The sequence below is a fragment of the Solanum dulcamara genome, chromosome 6 (assembly GCF_947179165.1).
Source record: "Solanum dulcamara chromosome 6, daSolDulc1.2, whole genome shotgun sequence".
Taxonomy (NCBI): domain Eukaryota; kingdom Viridiplantae; phylum Streptophyta; class Magnoliopsida; order Solanales; family Solanaceae; genus Solanum; species Solanum dulcamara.
Genome location: NC_077242.1, coordinates 5,131,778 through 5,156,609, shown reverse-complemented (window position 1 = coordinate 5,156,609; position 24,832 = coordinate 5,131,778). Strand labels below are relative to the sequence as shown.

Here is a 24,832-nt window from a genome sequence, read left to right as displayed (position 1 = left end):
AAAGGTGGATTGAGGGGTATTTTTAGCCCAATAGATGGATGAGGGGTATATTTAAACCTTTTCGGATAGTCCAGGGGTATTTTTGGTCCTTTCCGATTTAAAAACGATGACTTCAAAAATTAATAATTAAATTCTAAAATTAAAATGTATACACATTTAATAATTTTTCTAATATAAATACATTATATAAACGAAAGCTATTGAAGCCGGACGAAACTGTATTTAGACTTCTACCTCCGCCCCTGAATATGAGGTCCCTTCTTAACTTCAATGACAGTATAAATAAGTGATTAAATTCCTTTGGGGAAATACATAAAGTAATGGAGATTGTTGCTTACTACTTAGTCCCACTTTTATTAGCAATAACTTTATTAATATATGCATGGAAGTTGTTGGATTGGGCATGGTTTAGGCCAAGGAAACTAGAAAAGTGCCTAAGGAAACAAGGTCTCAAAGGGAACTCTTACAAATTAATTTTTGGAGACCTCAAAGAGTTGTCCAAAAGCTTTGAAGATGCAAAGTCCAAGCCATTGAATGTCTCTGATGATGAGATATCTCCCAGAATTGTGCCTTATTTTGTTGAAACAATCAAGAAACGCGGTAAGTTTTCTTTTTGTTTCTCATCTATTGGTGTTCTGTGTACCTATTTTGGGGTCTGAATAATTGAGATTTTAACTGAGACTAAGTCTCACTCTGACGACCTCCATCCCTATGACTCGAATCCAAGACTAAAAATGTTAAATATTCGATGAATACTAGAAATGTTAGCTTTTGACAAATTTAAAAGACGAAAACTATTCAGTATATACTTTAAAGACTTATTTGAACCTACCCTCAACCATAAGAGGCCATTTTTGTCATCTTCTCAACTTTGGACTTCAATAATTTTACAGGTAAAAACTGTTTTATATGGAATGGGCCAAATCCTATGGTATTTGTAAGGGACCCTGAGGCAATAAGAGATGTGTTTAACAAATATACTCTCTATCAAAAGCCTAAATCAACACCCCTCACCAAGTTGCTAGCACAAGGAGTTGTAAGCTATGAAGAAGATAAATGGGCAATGCACAGAAAAATCCTCAATCCTGCTTTCCATATGGAGAAGATAAAGGTATTTTTCAATCCCCTTCTTCGAAAATTTACGGTGAATATATAATGTTAAACTCATTTTTATCTATCTATAGTAGATGATGAATCTCCTTTGCTATCATTTGGTAGCTGGATAAGAAACAAGTTATCCATATATTAATTTTTGTTTAATTTATACGACGTTTAGTAGGTAGATAGAAAATAAGTTATTCATGTATAAAATTAATATGATATTTGGTTGATAATTTAGAAACCGGCATAACTAATAAATGCATAAGTTATGAGAGAATCTATGTATTATTTATGCAGATAGAAAGTGGAATAACTAATACATGAATAACTAATTCCTACCTAACTAATATCTGTATAAAATAATACATAAATTCATTCATAATTAATTCCTACATTACTAATACTTGTGCATAACTCTAAGCAGCTACCAAACAACCCCTCAGTTTCTTGATTGGGTTTCGCCTTTGAGGAAAAAAATTAGGCTTACACGCGAATGTTGAAGATATAATTCAAGGTTTAACCGTTTATGTTTTTAAATAAGATAGTCACACATTTCAATAAAAGACCTCATCTCCAAGGCAGCACATAGAAGTTTATTTTCACTTGTGTTGATTATCACAAATTCAAGATATGATCAACTCTGCTTTCATTATGTTTTCTTTTTTCATTTTTGTTCCTTTTTACAAGATGCAGTTGACTTGCACTAATGTGTGGTTTACAAATGTATAGAATATGCTTCCAGCAGTTCATTTGAGCTGCACTGAAATGGTGAACCAATGGGAGGAGTCTGTCTCAATGAAAGGAATATCCTGCGAAGTGGATATATGGCCATACCTTCAAAGATTCACTAGTGATGTGATCTCTCGCACAGCCTTTGGAAGCAATTATGAAGAAGGCCGAAAGATATTTGAGCTTCAAAAAGAACAAGCAGAGCATGTCATTGAAGTTTCTCGCACTTTATATATTCCAGGATGGAGGTAATATAACCTCGTTTTTAACAAGTATAAGTAAATTGGGAGCATATTATGCAGTTGTTTATAGCAGAAGTTGTCCGTTGCTAATTCCTGTTGTTTTTGGTTATCACAAGTTAACATACACTGATAGAGTATAATTTTTTTACGCGTGTATATAACTCTTCTTTCCCATATCTATGTCTATATAGTATCAAGAGAAGAAATTCATAATGATATAAATCTTTTTGTGTGTTAAACTAATGTAGGTTTTTGCCAACTAAGAGAAATAGAAGGATGAAGGAGATTGACAAAAAAGTTCAAGCAACAATTAGGGGAATCATTGATAAAAGAGTGAGGGCAATGGAAGCAGGGGAGGCCAATAGTGATGACTTATTAGGCATATTGTTGGAATCCAACTTTAAAGAAATTGAACAACATGGCAACAAGGATTTTGGTATGACTACGCGAGAGGTCATCGAGGAGTGTAAGCTGTTCTATTTTGCCGGACAAGAGACCACCTCTGTTTTGCTTGTATGGACTATGATTTTGTTGAGCAGGCATCTAGACTGGCAAGCTCGCGCTAGAGAAGAGGTTTTGCAAGTCTTCGATGATGGCAAGTTAGATTTTGATGGATTAAACCGCTTAAAAATTGTAAGATTTTACCTTCTTTGATGGATCCAAAATCTAATATTTGTTAAAGTTTTATACTATTTCTCACACATATACATACATGTTGTATGTCGAATATATTGAGTTCAGTATGCTAATTCAATGATGAACTCTTTTTAACCACAGGTGACAATGATTTTGCACGAGTCGTTAAGGCTATATCCACCAGTTGATGCACTTAACCGAAAGACTACAACCAATACCAAGGTAGGGGAACTAAGTTTACCAGCTGGAGTGATGCTCTTAATGCCAATAATTTTATTGCATCATGACAAGGAAATATGGGGTGAAGATGCAATAGAGTTCAAGCCAGAGAGATTCAGTGAAGGCGTTTCAAAAGCAACAAAGGGCCAAATGACGTTTTTCCCATTTGGCGGGGGACCTAGGATATGTATTGGGCTAAACTTCACGATGATAGAAGCGAAGATGGCTTTGTCTATGATTCTTCAACGCTTCACGTTTGAATTATCTCCTTCCTACACACATGCGCCGCAGTCTGTAATAACAATCCAACCTCAATATGGTGCTCCTCTTGTGTTGCACAGATTGTAAAGAGAGAATAAATCTCTCTGCTTATTTTATGTCACGCTTTCCTCTTTGCTTGTTTGAAAAAGAATAACGACTATTTCTATATATGAAAAGTCCTTAATTTTAAACTTCTCATTTTAACGTTAATTAGAAGAACTTGTACTAATTGTAATGTTATGACATATGTAAATTAACAAGTACTAATTAAAAATACTTTTGGTGTTGTGTAATTGTCATTCTTTATTCGGAAAAGGGCCTAAAATGTCCTCGAACTATTGAAAATGGTATAAAAATACCCCTCATAAGGGGCATTTTTGTCCATTTTCAATAGTTTAAGGGCATTTTAGGCCCTTTTCCTTAATTAAAATTCTGTTAAATAAATTTTGATTTATAATTAATTGTAAATAATTAAATTGTAACCAATAGATGACCGCCACGTGTTTAAAAAAATCATTCAAATTATTTAATTAAAATTATGTTAAAGAAATTTTGATTTATAATTAATTTTAAATAATTAAATTGTAACCAATAGATGACCGCCACGTGTTTAAAAAAATTATTCAAATTATTTAATTAAAATTATGTTAAAGAAATTTTGATTTATAATTAATTTTAAATAATTAAATTGTAACCAATAGATGGCCGCCACGTGTTTAAAAAAATCATTCAAATTATTTAATTAAAATTATATTAAAGAAAAGGTCATTTCGGAACTAAAGATGGATGGCAAGAGTATTAATTTTCAGAATTTTATATGATAATCATCCACCTTTAGTTCCAAAAATGATCTTTTCTTTAACATAATTTTAATTAAATAATTTGAATAATTTTTTTTAAACACGTGGAGGCCATCTATTGGTTACAATTTAATTATTTAAAATTAATTATAAATTAAGATTTATTTAAATAATTTGAATAATTTGAATAACTTTTTTAAACACGTGGCGGCCATCTATTGGTTATAATTAATTATTTAAAATTAATTATAAATCAAAATTTATTTAATAGAATTTTAATCACGGAAAAGGGCCTAAAATGTCCTCGAACTATTGAAAATGATACAAAAATGCTCCCATGCCCTTTTCCGTTAAAGAAAATGTCATTTTTGAACCTAAAGGTGGATGTCAAAGGCATTTTAGGCCTAATAGATGGATGAGAGGCATTTTTGTACCATTTCCAATAGTTCAAGGACATTTTAGACCCTTTTCCGTTCTTAAATTTTTTGTTCAATCAAACATTGTCACAAAATGAATTAGATTGAACAATTCAATCCAATATATATCTCTTGTTTTCGTTTACTCCCTAGCCCTTTCACGGTGAAAACCAAAGTAAATAGCTAATGGTAGATCTACCCCCAACGAGATTAATTACTGCCATTATTCTCTTAAATTTACCAGTGAAAATCCCTTTTACAATTCAAGTGTCAAGTCCAAATTTGCAGCCTCGGCCAAAGCAGGGACGAGAAGGGTCAATCACGATGATGTATACACGTTCAACGTCAAGAAAGAGCTCTAGACGGTCCTCCCCAGACTGGACTAATTTGTTACCGTTGCTAGTCTTAAAGCCAAAAAATGGAGGGGACTCAATTCACTTATGGACGTCTTCACTAAGACAAAACTGGGTAAGGGTCAAAAAAACCTCTCCACCACATGGAAGTATTTGGGGACCGTTTTGGTCAACATAACAAAGTGAATGTTATTTGTTTGACCACATACATTATGAGACGCCATGATAACTACTTCTATGCCTCAATTTCAAGCAAGTTGAGGTTACTCAGAACTTACAACTTTATGTAATAGTACTTGTGCTCCATACTGAGCTTGGAGTGTCACAACAAGATAAGGAGCATGTGCATAAGAAGGTGAAATTTCGAAGGTAAAATGTCGTAAAAATGTGGCAAGTGCGACTTTAGCTTCTAACATAGCAAAGTTTTGTCCGATGCATACTCGAGGACCATAGCCAAATGGGAAATAACCAAATTTGCCCCTTGTTGAACTTGCAACACCTTCACTAAATCTTTCTGGGTTGAATTCATTTGCGTCATTTCCCCATATTTCTTGGTCACGATGAATTAAAAGTGTAGGTATGTTGACTTGAACTCCACTTGGTAACGTTATATTTCCCAATTTGGTTGTTTCTCCAAGCACTCTTGCAAACATAACTCCTGGTGGATATAGCCTTAGAGTCTCAAGAAGAATCATATTGACCTGTGAAAAAAAGAGATCAAGTCAAATAAGCGGATTGAGTTGCATATGGAAGGGTTAAAGCAAACCGAATGTGCTATAACCCGTCCAATATCAAGGTGAATTTGTCTATGCATCATAACACAACTCACCTGACTCGGAGGAAATAGAGTTAATTAACCACTTTGCGATGATCCTAATTTTGAAAAAATAGTGATGTTCTGAAATTCGCAACTCTGACAATAACAATTTTGCAATTACATGTCTAAAAAGTGTCTATTTGTGAATTTTACAACCCCCCAGCCAAACTCAAAACCAATTTTCATTTGCTTGTTGGTTTTTTTATAATCTGTTTAATTATTTTGTTATATTAAATATTTTTAAAATTTATTTGTCATGACTATATCAAACTAATCAAATCTAGAAAACTTATTTCCCTAATCCCCAAGTGGCTATATATCATGATTATAAATTTTCTTATAGGTCGATTTGGAATGTAAATAAGACCAAACAAACATAAGCTTTTGTATGAACTAACTTCTTTTTTTTGGGGTGGGGGGTGGGGGTGGGTGGGTGAGGGGAATGGATTTGGAGGGCCTCAACCAACTGAGCAAACCCTCACACCCCATATGAACTAACTTGAGCTATGCTCAAAATGACAGAACAAATGGAATGTAGATCAAGTCCAACCCGTCCAAGTCTACGTGAGTTGGGCAAATTATATAATTATGGGCAAATTTGACATCAAAATTTAATTCTAGAGAATGTTCTCTGCAGAGAATGGAGGGAAACTTACCATTTTCAATCGCAACAAAACATCAAAGTCTGGTTTTTGGTCACCAAGCACTTGTAGAATCTCTTCTCTAGCACGTTCTTGCCAGTCCAAATGCTTAGACAATAAAATTAGTGCCCACATTATCAGAACTGAAGTAGACTCATGCCCAGCAAAATGAAAAAACTCACATTCTTCAATGACCTCCTCCATACTCATTCCCAGATTCTTGTTTTCACCTTCTTTAATTTGTGTCAAATGTGATTCTAATAAAACTCCAAGTAAATCATCATAACTAATACGAGCATTTCCTCCTTCCATTGCCTTCAACCTTTTAGTAATAATACCTTGAATTGAAGTTCTTACTTCCTTAGCAATTTCCTTCACCTTTCGATTTGTTTTAGTCGGCAAAAGACTATAGTAAAGTTAAAAAATAAACTTGTCAATAGAGACATAGGAGGATGCCGGCTAATTTCACGTATAATCACTAAACATCTTTTTTTTTTTTGTGAAGTTATAAAATTAATTTTTGTCACATCAAAATAGTAAAATTTTGCCTACTATATATAAGCATCTTTTGTCGCATTAAGTAATCGCGTTTTACCCACTATTATAGTAAACTCATAAAATTTTATCCATTATATATTATGTGCAATAAAATTATGAAACTTTTATTTGTTGTTACAGTAAAATCACCTTAAGGTGTAAGTTTTGTCTCGATAGTCAATGAAGTGTATAGACTTTTGTTGTTATAGTGGGGTAATGTTGAGATGCTCTAATATAAAAGAAAATAGTTTTCTAACTTAATTTATAGATATAGTGTGATAAAGAACGATTTTATAATTTTACTGTTAGTGGATAAAGTTCAATGATTATATCGAAATTTAACCTCGAGGACATTTATCTATGTAAATAAATTATACAATCTATATATGTAGTGGTAATTTTACCTTGCTCCTGGAAGAGGAAATGATTTCATAACTAGCTCACTGAGTTCCATTTGAAGATTAAATATTTTTTTACCTTCTTCATAACTTGATCCAAATGCAACTTTTGAAAGTGCATCTGAAGTCAAAATTTCAAGATTTGGCCACAAATCCAACTCATATGATCTATTTTCAACAACAATCTTCTCCCATTTGCTCACCATGTCACAACAACATGAGTAAAATATTGGTATCATAATCTATGAATAAATAAATATAACTTTATCAGTAATAATTAAGTAAACATAGATGCATCCAATTGAGAATTTTATTCATATTGTTGAAGATATAACAAAAGAAACAAAAATCAATGTGTTCTCTCTGACGACTAAAGTTTTTAGATGAGATATTCACACACCGAGCAAATAACTTGTATGGTCACTCAACTATAACAAATTATCTAAAGTCACTTATATTTGTTTTGTGCCAATAAAGTCACTCCAATTAGACTAATTTCCTCACAAAATTATTATAGCTAAAATCTAAAGGGATAGTTACATAAACCCCCCTTCAAGTTTGGTTTCGTAATACTTACTTCCTTTGTGGTTTATAATATAACGCTTACCTTTCTTATTTTTAAAATTTTCTTTGAAAAGTTCCTTTAACCTAATAATTACAAAATATAATTTAGCTATTTTCTGTTATAATACAATTTATTTATTTATTTATTTAATTTTGTAAATATCCCCTTCTTTAAGAAGACTAAATAAAGTTCATTTTGACCCATTCAAATTCAGTGTCATACACACTTCAACAAATACTACTCCCTTCCTTCTAATTTAAATGCCTTACTTTTCTTTTGGTATGTCTAAAAAAGAGTTAACTCTTTCTATATTCGTTAAGTTTTTCAATTCTAACATTGTACATGACAAGTTTGACACTCCCTCCGTCCCATATTAGTTGTTATTTATATTAAAAATAGTTGTCAATTTAAATAATTAATAGAGAATTAATTATATTTTTTCAACTTTACCCTTAGCATTAATTATTCTAGAATTAAGAGGCACATAAACAAATAAATATTAAAAAATTAATAAAGAGTATATTAGTCAATAACGCTCCTAATTAATGTTTTCTTAAGGATTATTCAAAATCTTATCATGACAACTAAAATAGAATAGAGGGAGTACCACAAAAATTGAAAGACTACATACATCTTTAATTTAAGCAACAAAAGTCTCTCTTTATTTTTTTTAAACTTCGTATCCGACCAAACTAAGATATTTAAATTGAGACGGACTAGAGGGAGTATAAATTAACTAACCTTAAGCTTTTCAAGGTGAAAAGCAGGATTGATGATTTTACGATGTCTTGACCAAATATCCTTGTTAGATGTTGCTAATCCTTTAATTAGTAGCTTAATTATGTGATAATTCTCCGGCTTCACAAAAATGTAAGGCTTTGAGAAAATATCCTTGACCATTTCAGCATCATTGATGAACACAACTGGTCTTGGCCCAAACCATGTAAAGGCAATTTTACCTGAAATAATTAGTATTAGACTATTTCAAAAAAACTACAAATAATTATTCATAACAAATGAAATTAATAACGTGAGAAACAAATTAAACAATTTGGGGTCTGTGTCTGGTATGGAGGAAAATGTTTTTGAGAAACATGTTTTTCAATTTTTTCATTATTGATTGATAAATATTTTTAAAATACTTATTTTAGGAAAACAATATATGTTCTTATTTAAAAAAATAGAAAAATAACTTTCATGATATAAATAGGTTAATTAAATTTTACAAGTGGCATTCTGACCCCCCCCCCCCCCAACCTCGCTAAGCCCCACCCAACACCTTGTTCCCAACTTTACCTCCGCCGCACTTCCACCCGATAATACTATTTGTCTAAATTATATATAATACACTTGGAACAATATGTTTTGTTTATTACTTACCAAATATTAGAAAATTAGGAAGAAACATTTTTCTTTCATGTCAAACACTCCCTTGGTTTAGTTTATTTATCCCAAAAATTAAAACGATTTATGCATATATATATACAATTAAACCTCTCTATAATAATGTCGTTTGTCTGATTTTTTTTTTTTTTGCAGTTATACAACATAGCATAATATAAACATCGGTTCCAAAAATATAACACATTGGTTGCTGTAATAAAATACTATTATAGAGAGATATGACGATATTATCGAAATTGACAAATTTGGAGTTATACTTACCAAATTTGGTGAAGGTTTTATGGAGGAGAGGAGAAACTCTTGGTGCAATATCATGAGAGAAGTTCATTGGTTTAGACTTGGCTTCTTTAGACATCATATAACCATCTTTCAAGTCTCCAAAAAATAACTTGTATGAGTTTCCATTTAGACCTTGCTGCCTTAGATATTTCTCTAATTTCTTTGGTTTGAACCATAACCAATTCAAGAATCTCCAGGCCCAAATCCCAAGAAAAATTGCACAAATTGATACTGCAATTGAAGTCATGAGTATTATTTCCATCTCTATGGTTAATTATTTGTTTTTCAAATGGAATATATATAGATCACTTTTGACCCTATATTAACAGCTAAATCAATCAATAACAAAAATGAAATTTGACTAAACATGAAATTTAAGAAAAACAACAAAAATATGAAGTATAAATTTTGCACTTGAGATGAATATTCTCATTCCATTACACATGCTAAAGATATTAATATTCTTTGTCCGAATTTAAATAGTACCATTTGATCAGATATGAAGTCAATAAAAAAAAAATTTAAAATTTGTGATTTAAAATAAGTATTACATTTATAATTATAAATTATCTTATTAAAGATAAAATAAGATAAAATAAATTTATTAATAGGAGTAGCTATTTAGGACAAAAAGGGGAAGTACCACTAGAACCGGAATCTTGTTTTATTTGTAGACATTATCTTCTGAAATGGTCAACAGTGAAACCTTATTCTCGAAATTTTTTATTTCTAATTTTAAAAAGGCAATTAATTATAGGAGGTTAGCACACAATTTCATCATTATTATTCTGTTTTGATTTTGTATTGATATAAATTTTGAAAAAATATAACTCGGTCCGCTTATTGGTAATGCTACTTGAGCTGAGGGTCTGCGTACAGTACCCTACTTCAAATCCAATTTATAAAATTCACTCGATTCGATATATTATTGTTGTTGTTCATTTCCCAAAAGAATTCTAGTTTTTACTTCAGAATATTATTTCTGAATAATAATATCACTTAATTGCCAGTCCTAATCCATATTCTAACTGAAGACAAACGGACCAATAGGGATGCCGGTCGAATTCTAATTACAGGCCGGCAAGGAAAAAAAAAGAAAAACTAATTATAAAGGCCGGCAAAGAGAGGAGTTATATAAACAAATTTTCTATTAGACATTCATCAATACATATTTGGAGTTAAATTTATGTTTGGACATGTATTCAACCTGATGCGGGATTATTAATGTGGATATTAGTAATGATAAGATTGTAATACAGAAATTAGTAATATTGAACTATACAAGTATTAATTATACAGGAATTAGTAGTACGAAAATTGTAATATATGAATTAGTTATTGTGAAGTAGCTGGTTACTTTTACAGATTTTCCCTGAGAATTAGTTAGTCCTAACAGCGAAGTAAGTTTTTTGTCTCATTAAAGGATATTCCCTTCGTTTATAGTTTAACTTAAATATGCCTTTATCACTCAATTGGTTTAAATATGCCCTTAAATTACTGAAGGATAATAGTTGGACCAACTATAGAACCGTAAAGACATATTTGAGCTAAACTATCAATGAAGGGCATATCTGCTCAATTTTAAGAACATATCTAGACCTGTTTTCTCGTTTAGTAAATAAGTTGAAACCGCATTTTGACTTTAGGCCACCAATTCCATTGAACTGTCTATTTGTTATCTCTAGTTAATATTAGAAGTCAACAAAATTTGTAAGATAATAGCAATAACATTGAAGAAGTTTCCATGAGGCCCCTCTTTATGTTGATTGGAGAGGGTCGAACTAAGACAGATACTGACCAAACTAAAGGTATTAAGCATAACAGATCTTTTTGTTCTTAGAGATAATTGCATATCGATTGCATAATAGCTGAAAACAGTCCAATTGTTCTTAATTATAGTGCCACTTTTTTCAGAGTCAATTCTCCTCATTCTTTCTTCACTTCATCTGATTAGTTGTCAACCTCCTGAAACATTTATCACCAATTCCATTATTACCTGGATCAATAGAGGAATCCACAGATGGAGCCACACTGACACCCATCCTCTAGAGAGAAGGGAACGAGACTGCGTTTATCTGTGGTTTCTTATGTGATTACAATGGCACTGCTTGCGTTTTTGGCGTCCTTTTATTCCCAATTATGAACTATTATTCTTATCTATATTACCCGAGATTAGTTTGGTCAGTAAATCGGAATAATCCAGTTAGAGCTAATGCAACCGTGCAACTTAGGCAAGACGGAGGCTTTTTCTTGATGGACTCAAATGGTAATTAAGTTGATTTGGAAAACAAACACAAGCGGAGAGATTGTTTCAGCCTTCAACTTGACAGTAATGGCAAATATTGTCCTCTTTGGCAAAAGTAATGACACCATTTGATAGTCTTTTGATCATCCAACAGACTCTTTGGTTAGTGGACAAATAATGGCTCCTAGACAGAAGCTGAGATCCAGCATATCAGCAACAAACTGGAATCATGGTCTGTTCACATTTGAAGTTCAAAGTTTTGGCCTTTTGACATACATTGAGTCAAATCCACGCCAATTATATTTCTCAATGCTTGCTGTGAACTTAACTTCTCAATCCCAATTTTGGAGACTTTGTTAATATGAGTGTTTCCAAAGAGATGTTATTCAAAAGTAAAGAAACTGATCGATTCATGAAATTTGGGGCTGATGGGAAGTTAAGGGTGTATCACTGGGAAGGATCATCTTGGACAGGGAATGATCTATTGACAGAAGCCATTGGGGACTGCGGGTATCAAATCGTGTGTAGAAATTACTCTGTTTGTGGAACTAGCAAATGGTTCTTTAGATAGGCGGATTTTTCATGGAAATCAGGAACAATATCTCACATGGGATGCTAGGAAAAAAAAAATCATACCAGACGTCACCAAGGTGTTGAATACATGGTAAGGTGTCCATATATATAATACACTTTCCATTTAAATTATGATTTTTGTGTGTATTTTCGATTGCTCATTACATAGATAATAAGTTAGTCACTTAAAATATATCATTTCCTTTCATTATACAGATTAATCTTAATAAGCTGTAAAACTTCAAGTATGTTCCAAAAAGGAACAAGGGCAGTCTTGCTTGGCGCAAAGGCTGCTGGTTCAAGAGTAGAGTACAGTACTAAAGGTCTTCTCTGACTTCAAGGTGATTAAGGATGCTGTGTATAATTAAAGAAAATGACAAATATTAAGTTGTTAATTTATATATCTAATAAACAGTTGAGATCATGTGCAAAAATAGTTTTTAAAATTTGAATTGAAAAATATCTTATATGATATTTTATCATATATTCAGATGTACAATCATTAAGTATCTAAACAAAATTTTCTTACAAATTTAAAGGGCTATTAAAGCTAAATATCACGGCTAAAATTGCCCGCAAAAAGTCTTTTGTCCAAATCCAAAACTCATCATAATCCTTTTTTGGGCTTAATTCTTTTTCTTTTTTGGCAACAATCTCATCGTAATCCTTTTATTTTTTTGGTAACAAATTAATCATTGTCCTTTTTTTGGTAACAAAGTCATCATAATCCTTGAAAGTGGTTGAATGCATCAACATCGTTATCCACCGTTGATTTGCTCTTTCATCCAATAGCGTATAAGTTTAATCCTCGTGATTGTCTTCTCATTGGCTGGGTTATAACTCCTGTGGGCTATAAAATATCAAAATTGGATTGCCTTAAGAACTCACATACACACAACAACTCACTTCTCTCTCGTTTCAAATATCGGTCAAAAAGCAGAACTTCTTTTTTGTTTTGCAGTAGAGGAAATATAACAAATGTCTGGTAAAGAAAAAACCCTTGGTTTTTTTGCTGCAAAAAAGTCTTGTTTTCGCAGCAGCAAAGCTGTTCTCCAATTCCCAGTCGGTCATATCGTCCGGTTCCTCAAAGACGGAAAGTATGCCAAACGAGTCAGTGCTGGAGCTCTAGTCTTCCTTGTTGTTGTGCTTGAGTACCTTGCAGCTGAGGTGAATTTCTATACTTTTTTTTTTGATATCTCAAGTTTCTGAATTTTACAAATCTGTGATTGTTTGTAGGTGCGACAAGGAATAACAAGAAGACGAGGATCATTCCAAGGCACGTTCAGTTGGTTGTAAGGAATGATGATGAACTCAGCAAATTGCTTGGAGATGTTATAAATTCTGGCTCAGCCAACTGAATGTGCCTTGGAATGATCCTCGTCTTTTTGTTATTCCTCGCCTTGTTTTCAGCCAATCCAAGCACCTACAAACAATAACAGATATGTAAAATTCATAAAGTTAAGATATATAAAAAACTAAAAATAAAAAGAACCGAAATTCACCTCAATTGCAAGGTACTCAAGCACAGCAGCAAGGAAGACCGGAGCTCCGAGACCGACACGTTTGGCATACTTTCCATCTTTGAGGAACCGGTCGATACGACCAACTGGAAATTGGACACCGGCCTTGCTGCTACGGGAATGAGATGTTAGCAGAAACGAGAAAATATAAAAAATAAGGAAGAACAATAATATTTAATGTGGTTCGGATCAGAATGATCCTACGTCCACCAAAGAACAACTGCCTTTATATTAACAAAAAAGGGGAGAGATCCAAATACATCTAAGAGAATTGCTCTATCAATTCTCTACTCTTCTAATGTAATTTTCAAATGTCTTAGAATATGAGAAGACGAGTGAGAAATGTGATGAGAGGTATGTTACAAATGAATCAAGAGTTACCTATTTATATGAATAAATTCTTGCTCTTGATGTCATCCATGACATCATATTGTGTCAAGATGCCAAAGTTTATCAAGCTTTCACCTAACTTTCACCTACCAAGTTAATCAAACTTTCGTCTAACTTTAACCTACCAAGTTGCTACATTAATTTATCTAAAATCTTGTCAATTTTAACATGATACTTTTTTTCAATAATGGAACCAAGGGTTTTCCCTTTACCAGCCATTTGTTATTTTTCCTCTATTGCAAAAAAAAGAAGATGTTTTTCTTTTTGATCAATGGAAATGAGATAGAAGTGAATTGTTGTGTATGTGAGTTCCTAAGGCAATCTGACTTTGATATTTTATAGTCCACAAGAGTTATAGCCCATCCAATGAGAAGACAATTACGAGGATTGAACTCATACGCCGTTGGTCAGCATGTTTGCAGCGTTACTGTCTGTGATAACCTTCTCAACCTTGATAGCTTCCTCTTCAACGACATCTTGAATGAAATAGAATTTGACATCAATATGTTTGGTGCGCTTATGAAATCTTTAATTTTTAATCAAATGAATAACACTTTGATTATCACATCTTAGAGTTGATTCCAGCTGAACCAAACTCAATTCTGCCACCAAACCTTTCAACTAGATAGCTTCTTTCACTGTCTCTGTTGTTGCTATTTATTCTGCCTCTATTGTAGGCAAAGCAGCAATCGATTGTAAAGTCGATTTCCAACTAACGGCACTGCCAACGAGAGTAAAGATGTATCCAGTTGTGGACCTTCTTCTATCAAGATCCCCTGCATAGTCAGAATCCACATAACCGAGAATTGAAATACCTTCACTTTTTTGAAAGGTTAGGCCAACATCAGAAGCTCCTTTGAGATATTTCAATATCCATTTGACAGCTTCCCGATGCCTTTTTCCTGGATTGGCCATGTACCTACTTATCACACTTACAGATTAAGTAATATCTGGATGTGTGCACACCATAGCATACATAATGCTACCAACTGCACTAGCATAAGGAACTTTTGACTATGCTCCACCTCATCCCCAAACTGAGTGTAATATCCCCTAAAAACGTTGTATACGATGTTTCAATTTTTGCCTAAACATGATACAGTCTCTGTATTTTGGTCATAACTTTTCATAGAAATATCCAAATTGAGTGATTCAAATTTCTGAGTAACCACAAGATCATTACCTACAACTTTTATGAAGACCATATTTTAATATTCGGAGGTTAAGTAGGTCAAATAAATTAATCTTTGTAAGGTAGGATGCTGTTACGGAAATGAGTGTTTATAGAAGAAAAATCATATCTCACTGTAGGTTTATCCAAATTGGTTGATTCTTGAACGATATGAAACTAGACTTCCATATCTACAATTCTTATGAAGACACCAAATCCTAATAAGGAATTTATCTTATTCAAACGCAGCTCCCAAAAAGAGTATTCTGTCAAAGATAACTCATTTCACCTACCATAGAAAGATCTAGATACATTTGACATCACTCATGACATAAATTGTCCTCCATTTAACATAATCCATGACATCAATATATTCCACTAAATTTTCAGATTTTTATTTATAATTATTTTATTTATTGTTAGGTCATCTTTTCCACCTATAAATACCCACCTTATTTCCTTATTTTATTCATCAAGCTTTCTCAAGCAAATCTTCTTTCTATACACATTCTCAAATATAGTTTTAGTTCTTAGTAGTGAAGAAATACTATTCCGGTGATTCATATATTCCGGGTAGTACACAAAACATTCCGGCAAGGAGAGAAGCTAGGACTCAAGAGTGTTCATTAAGTCTTCCGGTACCAACTAAAGCTTCGGTTTCCAGGTATGTAAGATTTCAATGAGAGTATTCCTTCCACTCTCATGTCTAAATTATTTTGATTATATGATAAATTATATTTATTTTCTTTAAGCTTTACTCTAAGTTATGTGGTGTTTATCCATGAATTCTTCCATCCATGTAGTCCAAAAACTCTTTCAATTAAATATCTTGATTTTAAGTAATATTTTCTTATGTTAATTCTTATTTTTACTTAATAGTATGAATCATGGTTAAACTAATGATTATTGCTCTATTTTGATACAACGTAATTTTATATATATGAATTTATAGTTTGCAAGTAATTCCTCTATTTATCTATTTAAAGGTTCTTGAAATTCATGGTGGGTTGTTTAAAGCATGATTTTTAATTAATGATTTTTAAAGTATTTATGTATATTTAATTACATACATATTTGCAAGTTGAAGTGATTTGAACCCACCTAGTTTTACTATATTTTTAATAAAGTTTGACTTGAAAGCTTTGACTCTAAATAAATGTTTATGAAAGAAATATCTATGATAAAAAAGGGAGTCTTATGAAATGAAAGAATGATGAAATAATATGAATGATGAATTCTTTATGCAATAAGGACAATTCTTGCATATTTGAATTATCAAATGTTTTAATGAGCTATTCTACCGAATATGATGTTTGAATTCTCAAGTTATATACTATGAATATTTTGAAGTATTAAACTATTCTGTGGGATTGACTTAGCACCGAATGAGGCATTGAGGTGGGATTCGGTAAGGGAATCCTAGTAGCAACCCCTTGTCTCATTAACTATGTGCCAACATAGGAGCCCTTGTAGGCTTAGGCTAATGGATCCATAAATAGCCCTTAAAGTTAAAGTTAAAGAAATGAATGAAATTGACGGAGTTCTACCTGGCAAGTAGTCTCCCCGGCCAACGTAGGGGGTTATGTTGGATTCCATGTAATAGCTCGCATGGTCTTAAATGTCGGTTATGGTTAGCTTCCCACAAAAATGAATGTTTTAAAGGATATCCATATGATTTATTATGCATGTATTACATTATGTTCCATATTACATAAATGTTATAATATTTTCTCAATGTTCATGCATCCTTACATACTTAGTACATTCAAAGTACTAACGCATACTCTTTTGCCTACATGATATCACCATGTAGGGATCGCTGCTCCTCCTCGTTCTCCTCCACGTGGCTAGTTGATATTCCATTGAAGACTACTTTTGGTGAGTTCCCATGTTCCGGGAACAATACTCCTTTGTCTTTCTAGCTTATGATATGTTAAGATATTTTATTATGGCATTTCTTCTATTATGATTGAGGGTGAGCTAGGAACTTGTCTTAGCCCCATTAAATCTAATAGTTAGAGGTATTGTTGGACATATGTAAGTTGAAGATTTATTATTATGATTTCCGCTTGTCTATTTATCATCATTACCTATGAAAGGCTAAAAGAATGCTAAGAGGCTTGTTTGAGGTACTTTCGGGTTCCTCATTCGCCATGTCACGTCTAGGCCCTAGGCTTGGGTCGTGACAAACTTGGTATCAGAGCCCGAGGTTTTGAATGATCCTTGAAAGTCCAACATGCCGCGTCGAATAGTTTCTTGTTCATGGTTGTGAAGCGCGCCACAATTATGAATAAGAGACTATGAGGCGTTTAGGAAAATTTTCACTTCTTTCAAATTCATGTCGTGCCTTAGAGTGTCCTAAGCTTTCCTTTAACTAACGACCCATTTTGTGTTCTCTAGATAATGACTCGTGGAAGACCACCTCGAAGAGCAAGGGTTGACGATGAGGACCAAACTTCTCCGATTCCTAATGCCCAACATCATGAGGACGGGGTAACCCATGCCGAGTTTCGCAGTGTTATTACTTTGTTAGCTCAAGTCGTAGCTAACCAAGGGAATCTAGGTGTTCCTTCTCCCCAAATGCAAAATCCAGCCTCTAAGATTCGGGATTTCTAAAGGATGAATCCACCCGAGTTCGATGGTTCTAAACTAGATGAGGACCCTATGGAGTTCATTAATGAGGTGTACCAGATTGTGGCTATCATGGGTGTGCCACCAAATGAGAAGGCCGAGCTAGTGGCCTATCAACTCAAAGGTGTGGCTCGAGTATGGTACGAACAATGGATTATTGAGAGGGATGAAGAAATAAGGTCGATAGGATGGGAAGAGTTCAAAGGTGCCTTCCTAGACCGCTTCTTCCCATTAGAGCTAAGGGAGGCCAAAATCCAAGAGTTCATCAACCTCCGTCAAGGGAGTATGAGCGTGAGGGAGTATGCTCTCAAATTCACTAAGTTGTCAAAGTATGCTCCTTTTATGGTTTCCGACCCAAGAGCTAGGATGAGCAAGTTTATTTCCGGTGTCTCAAGCTTGGTGTCCAAGGAGTGCAAAATGGCCATGTTGATCAAGGAGATGGATATATCTCGGTTAATGACTTACGCAGAACAAATTGAAGAAGAGAAGCTTAGAGAGAGATCAAGGGGGTTCAAAAAGGCTAGAGTGGATGGTGGAGGGTTTAACCCTCAAAGGTCCGATTATGGTAACAATGGCAAAGGTCAAGGTGGGCAACGATTTGTGGGACAAGGTTCCACCAATACTCCTCCTCCAAGGTTCAACAAGGACAAGAGTGGTAAACCAATGATTCCAAGAGAGAATGTTGCTACTCAAACTTTCCCTGCTTGCAAGAAGTGTGGAAGGACTCACAAAGGGGAATGCTTAGCTGGTTCCAATGCATGCTTTAAGTGTGGCAAGCTGGGCCACCATGCTAAGGATTGTAGAGATGGTGGTGGTAGGACTCAAGGCCAAATTGCTCATGGTCAACAAGTCCAAGGAGGTGTCCAACGCACTAACCGCTTTTACGCCTTGCATGGGAGACAAGAGGTTGAGGATGCACCCAATGTCATTACCGGTATGTTAAAGGTCTTTTCTTTTGATGTGTATGCACTATTAGATCCGGGTGCAAATTTATCTTTTGTTACTCCATTCCTTGCTAATAGATTTGATGTTTTACCTGAAATGTTATTAGAGCCCTATTTGGTGTCTACCCCCGTTGGTGAGTCAGTTATTGCTAGAAAGGTCTATAGGGATTGCCTTGTGTCTATCTTGCATAAAGTTATTCCTTGTGATCTTATTGAGCTAGATATGGTAGATTTCGATGTCATTCTTGGGATGGATTGGTTACATACATCTTATGCTTCCATAGATTGTAGGAATCGTCGAGTCAAGTTCCAATTTCCAAATGAGCCTGTTATTGAATGGCAGGGTCGTGATTCGGTGGTTAAGGGTCAGTTTATTTCTTATCTTAAGGCTCGCAAAATGATTTCTAAGGGATGTATTTACCATATTGTGAGGGTTAGGGATGTCAACTCCAAAAGTCCTTCTCTTGAGTCAGTTCCTATAGTCAATGAATTCCCCGATGTCTTTCCTGATGACCTTCCCGGTATCCCTCCCGAAAGGGAAGTTGATTTTGGTATTGATATCCTCCCCGATACCCAACCTATATCTATTCCTCCTTACCGCATGGCTCCAGCAGAATTGAAAGAGCTGAAGGAACAATTAAAGGACTTGTTAGAGAAGGGGTTCATAAGACCAAGTATTTCGCCATGGGGTGCTCCCGTTCTATTTGTAAGAAAGAAGGATGGGTCACTTCGAATGTGCATAGACTATCGGCAATTAAATAAGATGACCATTAAGAACAAGTACCCACTCCCTAGAATAGATGACTTGTTTGATCAATTACAAGGGGCAAGTCACTTCTCCAAGATCGACCTTCGGTCCGGCTACCACCAACTACGGGTAAGGGAGTGTGACATTCCCAAAACAGCCTTACAAACAAGGTATGGTCACTATGAGTTTGTGGTGATGAGTTTTGGGTTGACGAATGCACCAGCGGTGTTTATGGACTTGATGAATAGGGTGTTCAAACCTTACCTTGATACCTTTGTAGTAGTCTTCATTGATGATATTTTAATTTACTCTCGGGGTGAGGAAGAACATAAAAATCACTTGAGAGTTGTGCTTCAAACATTGAGGGATAAACAATTATTTGCAAAATTTAGTAAGTGTGAATTTTGGTTAAAGGAGGTAGCATTTCTTGGTCACGTAGTGTCCGGTGATGGAATCAAGGTTGATCCTAAGAAAATAGAGGCAGTCAAAAATTGGCCTAGACCATTATCTCCTTCAGACATTAGGAGCTTCTTAGGTCTAGCCGGGTACTATAGACGGTTCGTCAAAGGCTTTTCTTCCATCTCATCTCCTATGAAAAAATTGACCCAAAAGAAATCCAAATTCATATGGACAGATGAGTGTGAGAAGAGTTTCCAGACCTTAAAAGATCGACTTACCTCTGCTCCTATTTTGACTCTCCCAGAAGGATTAGAAGGATTTGTAGTTTATTGTGATGCTTCAAAGATTGGTTTAGGTTGTGTCTTAATGCAAAAAGGCAAGGTAATAGCCTATGCTTCTAGGCAATTAAAGGTGCATGAGCGCAACTACCCTACCCATGACCTTGAATTGGCGGCTGTTGTTTTTGCTCTGAAGATTTGGAGGCATTACCTCTATGGGGTGCATGTGGATGTCTATACTGATCATAAGAGTCTTCAATATGTGTTTACCCAAAAGGACCTTAATCTAAGGCAAAGGAGGTGGCTAGAACTCCTTAAGGACTATGACATGAGTGTGCACTATCATCCGGGTAAAGCCAATGTGGTTGCTGATGCACTTAGTAGAATATCTATGGGGAGTGTGGCCCATGTGGATGAAAGGAAGAGAGAGTTGGTGAAAGATGTTCACCGATTGGCTAGATTAGGGGTGAAGTTGGGTAGTACTAATGATGGGGGTATGGTTGTTCAAAATAGTTCTGAATCCTCTTTGGTGGTGGATGTTAAATCAAAGCAAGATCTTGACCCAAAGTTTATCGAGTTAAAGAAGTTGGTAAAGGAAAAGAAGATAGAAGTCTTTTCCCAAGGGGGAGATGGGGTTCTATACTACCAAGGTCGGATATGTGTTCCAGATGTTGATGGCCTAAGGAGTTTGATCTTGATGGAGGCTCATAATTCTAGATACTCCATTCATCCCGGTTCAACAAAAATGTACCGAGACTTAAATGAGTTGTATTGGTGGGGTGGCATGAAGAAGGACATAGCAAGGTTTGTGTCCGAATGTACAAATTGTCAACAAGTGAAGGCCGAACATCAAAGACCGGGTGGCCTAGCCCAAGACATTGAAATCCCAACTTGGAAATGGGAAAATGTGAATATGGATTTTGTAGTGGGTTTGCCTCATACTCGGAAACGTCATGACTCGATTTGGGTAATTATTGATAGAATGACTAAGTCAGCTCACTTCTTACCGGTTAAAACTTCCTATAGTGCCGAAGACTATGCCAAGTTGTATATTCGGGAGTTGGTGAGGTTGCATGGTGTGCCATTATCCATTATTTCGGATCGTGGTACCCAATTCACTTCTCACTTCTGGAGATCATTTCAAAAAGGCCTCGGTACTAAGGTAAAGTTGAGCACAGCATTCCATCCTCAAACGGATGGGCAAGCCGAAAGGACGATTCAAACACTAGAGGATATGTTAAGGGCTTGTGTATTGGAGTTTAAAGGGAATTGGGATGATCATCTACCTCTCATCGAGTTTGCCTATAATAATAGTTACCACTCAAGTATTGAGATGGCACCGTTTGAGGCTTTGTATGGGAGATGATGTAGATCACCGGTAGGTTGGTACGAAGTAGGTGAGATGACCTTGTTGGGCCCCGATTTGGTACTTGATGCTTTAGAGAAGGTGAAGATCATTAGAGAGAGGTTGAAGACGGCTCAAAGTCGTCAAAAGTCCTATTCTGACACTAGAAGAAGGGATCTTGAGTTTAATGTGGATGATTGGGTGTATCTGAAGGTTTCACCCATGAAAGGTGTGGTTCGATTTGGTAAGAAAGGGAAATTGAGCCCTAGATATGTAGGGCCTTATAGAATTGTGAGACGTGTTGGTAAGGTTGCATATGAGTTGGAATTACCATTGGAAATGGCCATGGTTCATCCGGTGTTTCACGTGTCTATGTTGAAAAAACATGTGGGTGATTCTAGTTCCATTGTACCTATGGCAGTAGTGAATATTGAAGAAAACTTGACCTATGAAGAAGTTCCTGTGGAAATTTTGGACCGGCAAGTTAAGAGATTGAGGAACAAAGAAATTGCATCTGTTAAAGTCCTTTGGAGGAATCAACAAATAGAAAGTGCAACATGGGAAGCGGAAGCGGATATGATTAAGAGATACCCTCATCTTTTCCCCTCTACCCAAACCTAAGGTATTAAGTTGTCCTTGCTCAATTACTTGAAATCTTTACATCTCAACTTTTCTTGTCATATGCTTGCAAAATTATGAAATATTTTTTTTAAATGATATTTTAAATTACACTGTTGCATTAATGATAGGTTGTTTGTTAATACTCTACTCTACTCAAGCTAAGTCTTTTGTCATTCGAGGACGAATGTTCCCAAGGGGGAGATAATGTAATATCCCCTAAAAACGTTGTATACGATGTTTCAATTTTTGCCTAAACATGATACAGTCTCTGTATTTTGGTCATAACTTTTCATAGAAATATCCAAATTGAGTGATTCAAATTTCTGAGTAACCACAAGATCATTACCTACAACTTTTATGAGACCATATTTTAAGATTCGGAGGTTAAGTAGGTCAAATAAATTAATCTTTGTAAGGTAGGATGCTGTTACGGAAATGAGTGTTTATAGAAGAAAAATCATATCTCACTGTAGGTTTATCCAAATTGGTTGATTCTTGAACGATATGAAACTAGACTTCCATATCTACAATTCTTATGAAGACACCAAATCCTAATAAGGAATTTATCTTATTCAAACGCAGCTCCCAAAAAGAGTATTCTGTCAAAGATAACTCATTTCACCTACCATAGAAAGATCTAGATACATTTGACATCACTCATGACATAAATTGTCCTCCATTTAACATCATCCATGACATCAATATATTCCACTAAATTTTCAGATTTTTATTTATAATTATTTTATTTATTGTTAGGTCATCTTTTCCACCTATAAATACCCACCTTATTTCCTTATTTTATTCATCAAGCTTTCTCAAGCAAATCTTCTCTCTATACACATTCTCAAATATAGTTTTAGTTCTTAGTAGTGAAGAAATACTATTCCGGTGATTCATATATTCCGGGTAGTACACAAAACATTCCGGCAAGGAGAGAAGCTAGGACTCAAGAGTGTTCATTAAGTCTTCCGGTACCAACTAAAGCTTCGGTTTCCAGGTATGTAAGATTTCAATGAGAGTATTCCTTCCACTCTCATGTCTAAATTATTTTGATTATATGATAAATTATATTTATTTTCTTTAAGCTTTACTCTAAGTTATGTGGTGTTTATCCATGAATTCTTCCATCCATGTAGTCCAAAAACTCTTTCAATTAAATATCTTGATTTTAAGTAATATTTTCTTATGTTAATTCTTATTTTTACTTAATAGTATGAATCATGGTTAAACTAATGATTATTGCTCTATTTTGATACAACGTAATTTTATATATATGAATTTATAGTTTGCAAGTAATTCCTCTATTTATCTATTTAAAGGTTCTTGAAATTCATGGTGGGTTGTTTAAAGCATGATTTTTAATTAATGATTTTTAAAGTATTTATGTATATTTAATTACATACATATTTGCAAGTTGAAGTGATTTGAACCCACCTAGTTTTACTATATTTTTAATAAAGTTTGACTTGAAAGCTTTGACTCCAAATAAATGTTTATGAAAGAAATATCTATGATAAAAAAGGGAGTCTTATGAAATGAAAGAATGATGAAATAATATGAATGATGAATTCTTTATGCAATAAGGACAATTCTTGCATATTTGAATTATCAAATGTTTTAATGAGCTATTCTACCGAATATGATGTTTGAATTCTCAAGTTATATACTATGAATATTTTGAAGTATTAAACTATTCTGTGGGATTGACTTAGCACCGAATGAGGCATTGAGGTGGGATTCGGTAAGGGAATCCTAGTAGCAACCCCTTGTCTCATTAACTATGTGCCAACATAGGAGCCCTTGTAGGCTTAGGCTAATGGATCCATAAATAGCCCTTAAAGTTAAAGTTAAAGAAATGAATGAAATTGACAGAGTTCTACCTGGCAAGTAGTCTCCCCGGCCAACGTAGGGGGTTATGTTGGATTCCATGTAATAGCTCGCATGGTCTTAAATGTCGGTTATGGTTAGCTTCCCACAAAAATCAATGTTTTAAAGGATATCCATATGATTTATTATGCATGTATTACATTATGTTCCATATTACATAAATGTTATAATATTTTCTCAATGTTCATGCATCCTTACATACTTAGTACATTCAAAGTACTAACGCATACTCTTTTGCCTACATGATATCACCATGTAGGGATCGCTGCTCCTCCTCGTTCTCCTCCACGTGGCTAGTTGATATTCCATTGAAGACTACTTTTGGTGAGTTCCCATGTTCCGGGAACAATACTCCTTTGTCTTTCTAGCTTATGATATGTTAAGATATTTTATTATGGCATTTCTTCTATTATGATTGAGGGTGAGCTAGGAACTTGTCTTAGCCCCATTAAATCTAATAGTTAGAGGTATTGTTGGACATATGTAAGTTGAAGATTTATTATTATGATTTCCGCTTGTCTATTTATCATCATTACCTATGAAAGGCTAAAAGAATGCTAAGAGGCTTGTTTGAGGTACTTTCGGGTTCCTCATTCGCCATGTCACGTCTAGGCCCTAGGCTTGGGTCGTGACACTGAGGCAATTTAACTCTGAAAGCTTAAAATGAGAATCTAATGGTGTA

The 24,832-nt window shown here is 34.4% G+C and overlaps 3 protein-coding genes across 3 annotated transcripts; 1 reads left to right on the top strand and 2 right to left on the bottom strand.

The window, feature by feature from the left end:
• Window positions 1-229: 229 nt before the first annotated feature.
• On the top strand, window positions 230-3,361 carry LOC129891258 (cytochrome P450 CYP72A219-like). The gene is made up of 5 exons (XM_055966553.1): window positions 230-600; window positions 894-1,111; window positions 1,831-2,078; window positions 2,321-2,705; window positions 2,850-3,361. The coding sequence occupies exons 1-5, from the start codon at window positions 321-323 to the stop codon at window positions 3,273-3,275; spliced, it is 1,557 nt and encodes a 518-aa protein (XP_055822528.1). The 5' UTR covers window positions 230-320; the 3' UTR covers window positions 3,276-3,361.
• Window positions 3,362-5,020: 1,659 nt separating this feature from the next.
• Window positions 5,021-11,440, bottom strand: LOC129891871 (cytochrome P450 CYP72A219-like). Its single transcript, XM_055967343.1, has 5 exons — window positions 11,395-11,440; window positions 8,457-8,674; window positions 7,157-7,392; window positions 6,231-6,621; window positions 5,021-5,458 (listed from the first exon to the last, which is right to left on the bottom strand). Exons 1-5 carry the CDS (start codon window positions 11,438-11,440, stop codon window positions 5,021-5,023), a joined length of 1,329 nt encoding a protein of 442 aa, XP_055823318.1.
• A 2,058-nt stretch (window positions 11,441-13,498) lies between these two features.
• LOC129891870 (uncharacterized) lies at window positions 13,499-14,345 on the bottom strand. Its single transcript, XM_055967342.1, has 3 exons — window positions 14,302-14,345; window positions 13,719-13,848; window positions 13,499-13,639 (listed from the first exon to the last, which is right to left on the bottom strand). Exons 1-3 carry the CDS (start codon window positions 14,343-14,345, stop codon window positions 13,499-13,501), a joined length of 315 nt encoding a protein of 104 aa, XP_055823317.1.
• Window positions 14,346-24,832: the final 10,487 nt, after the last annotated feature.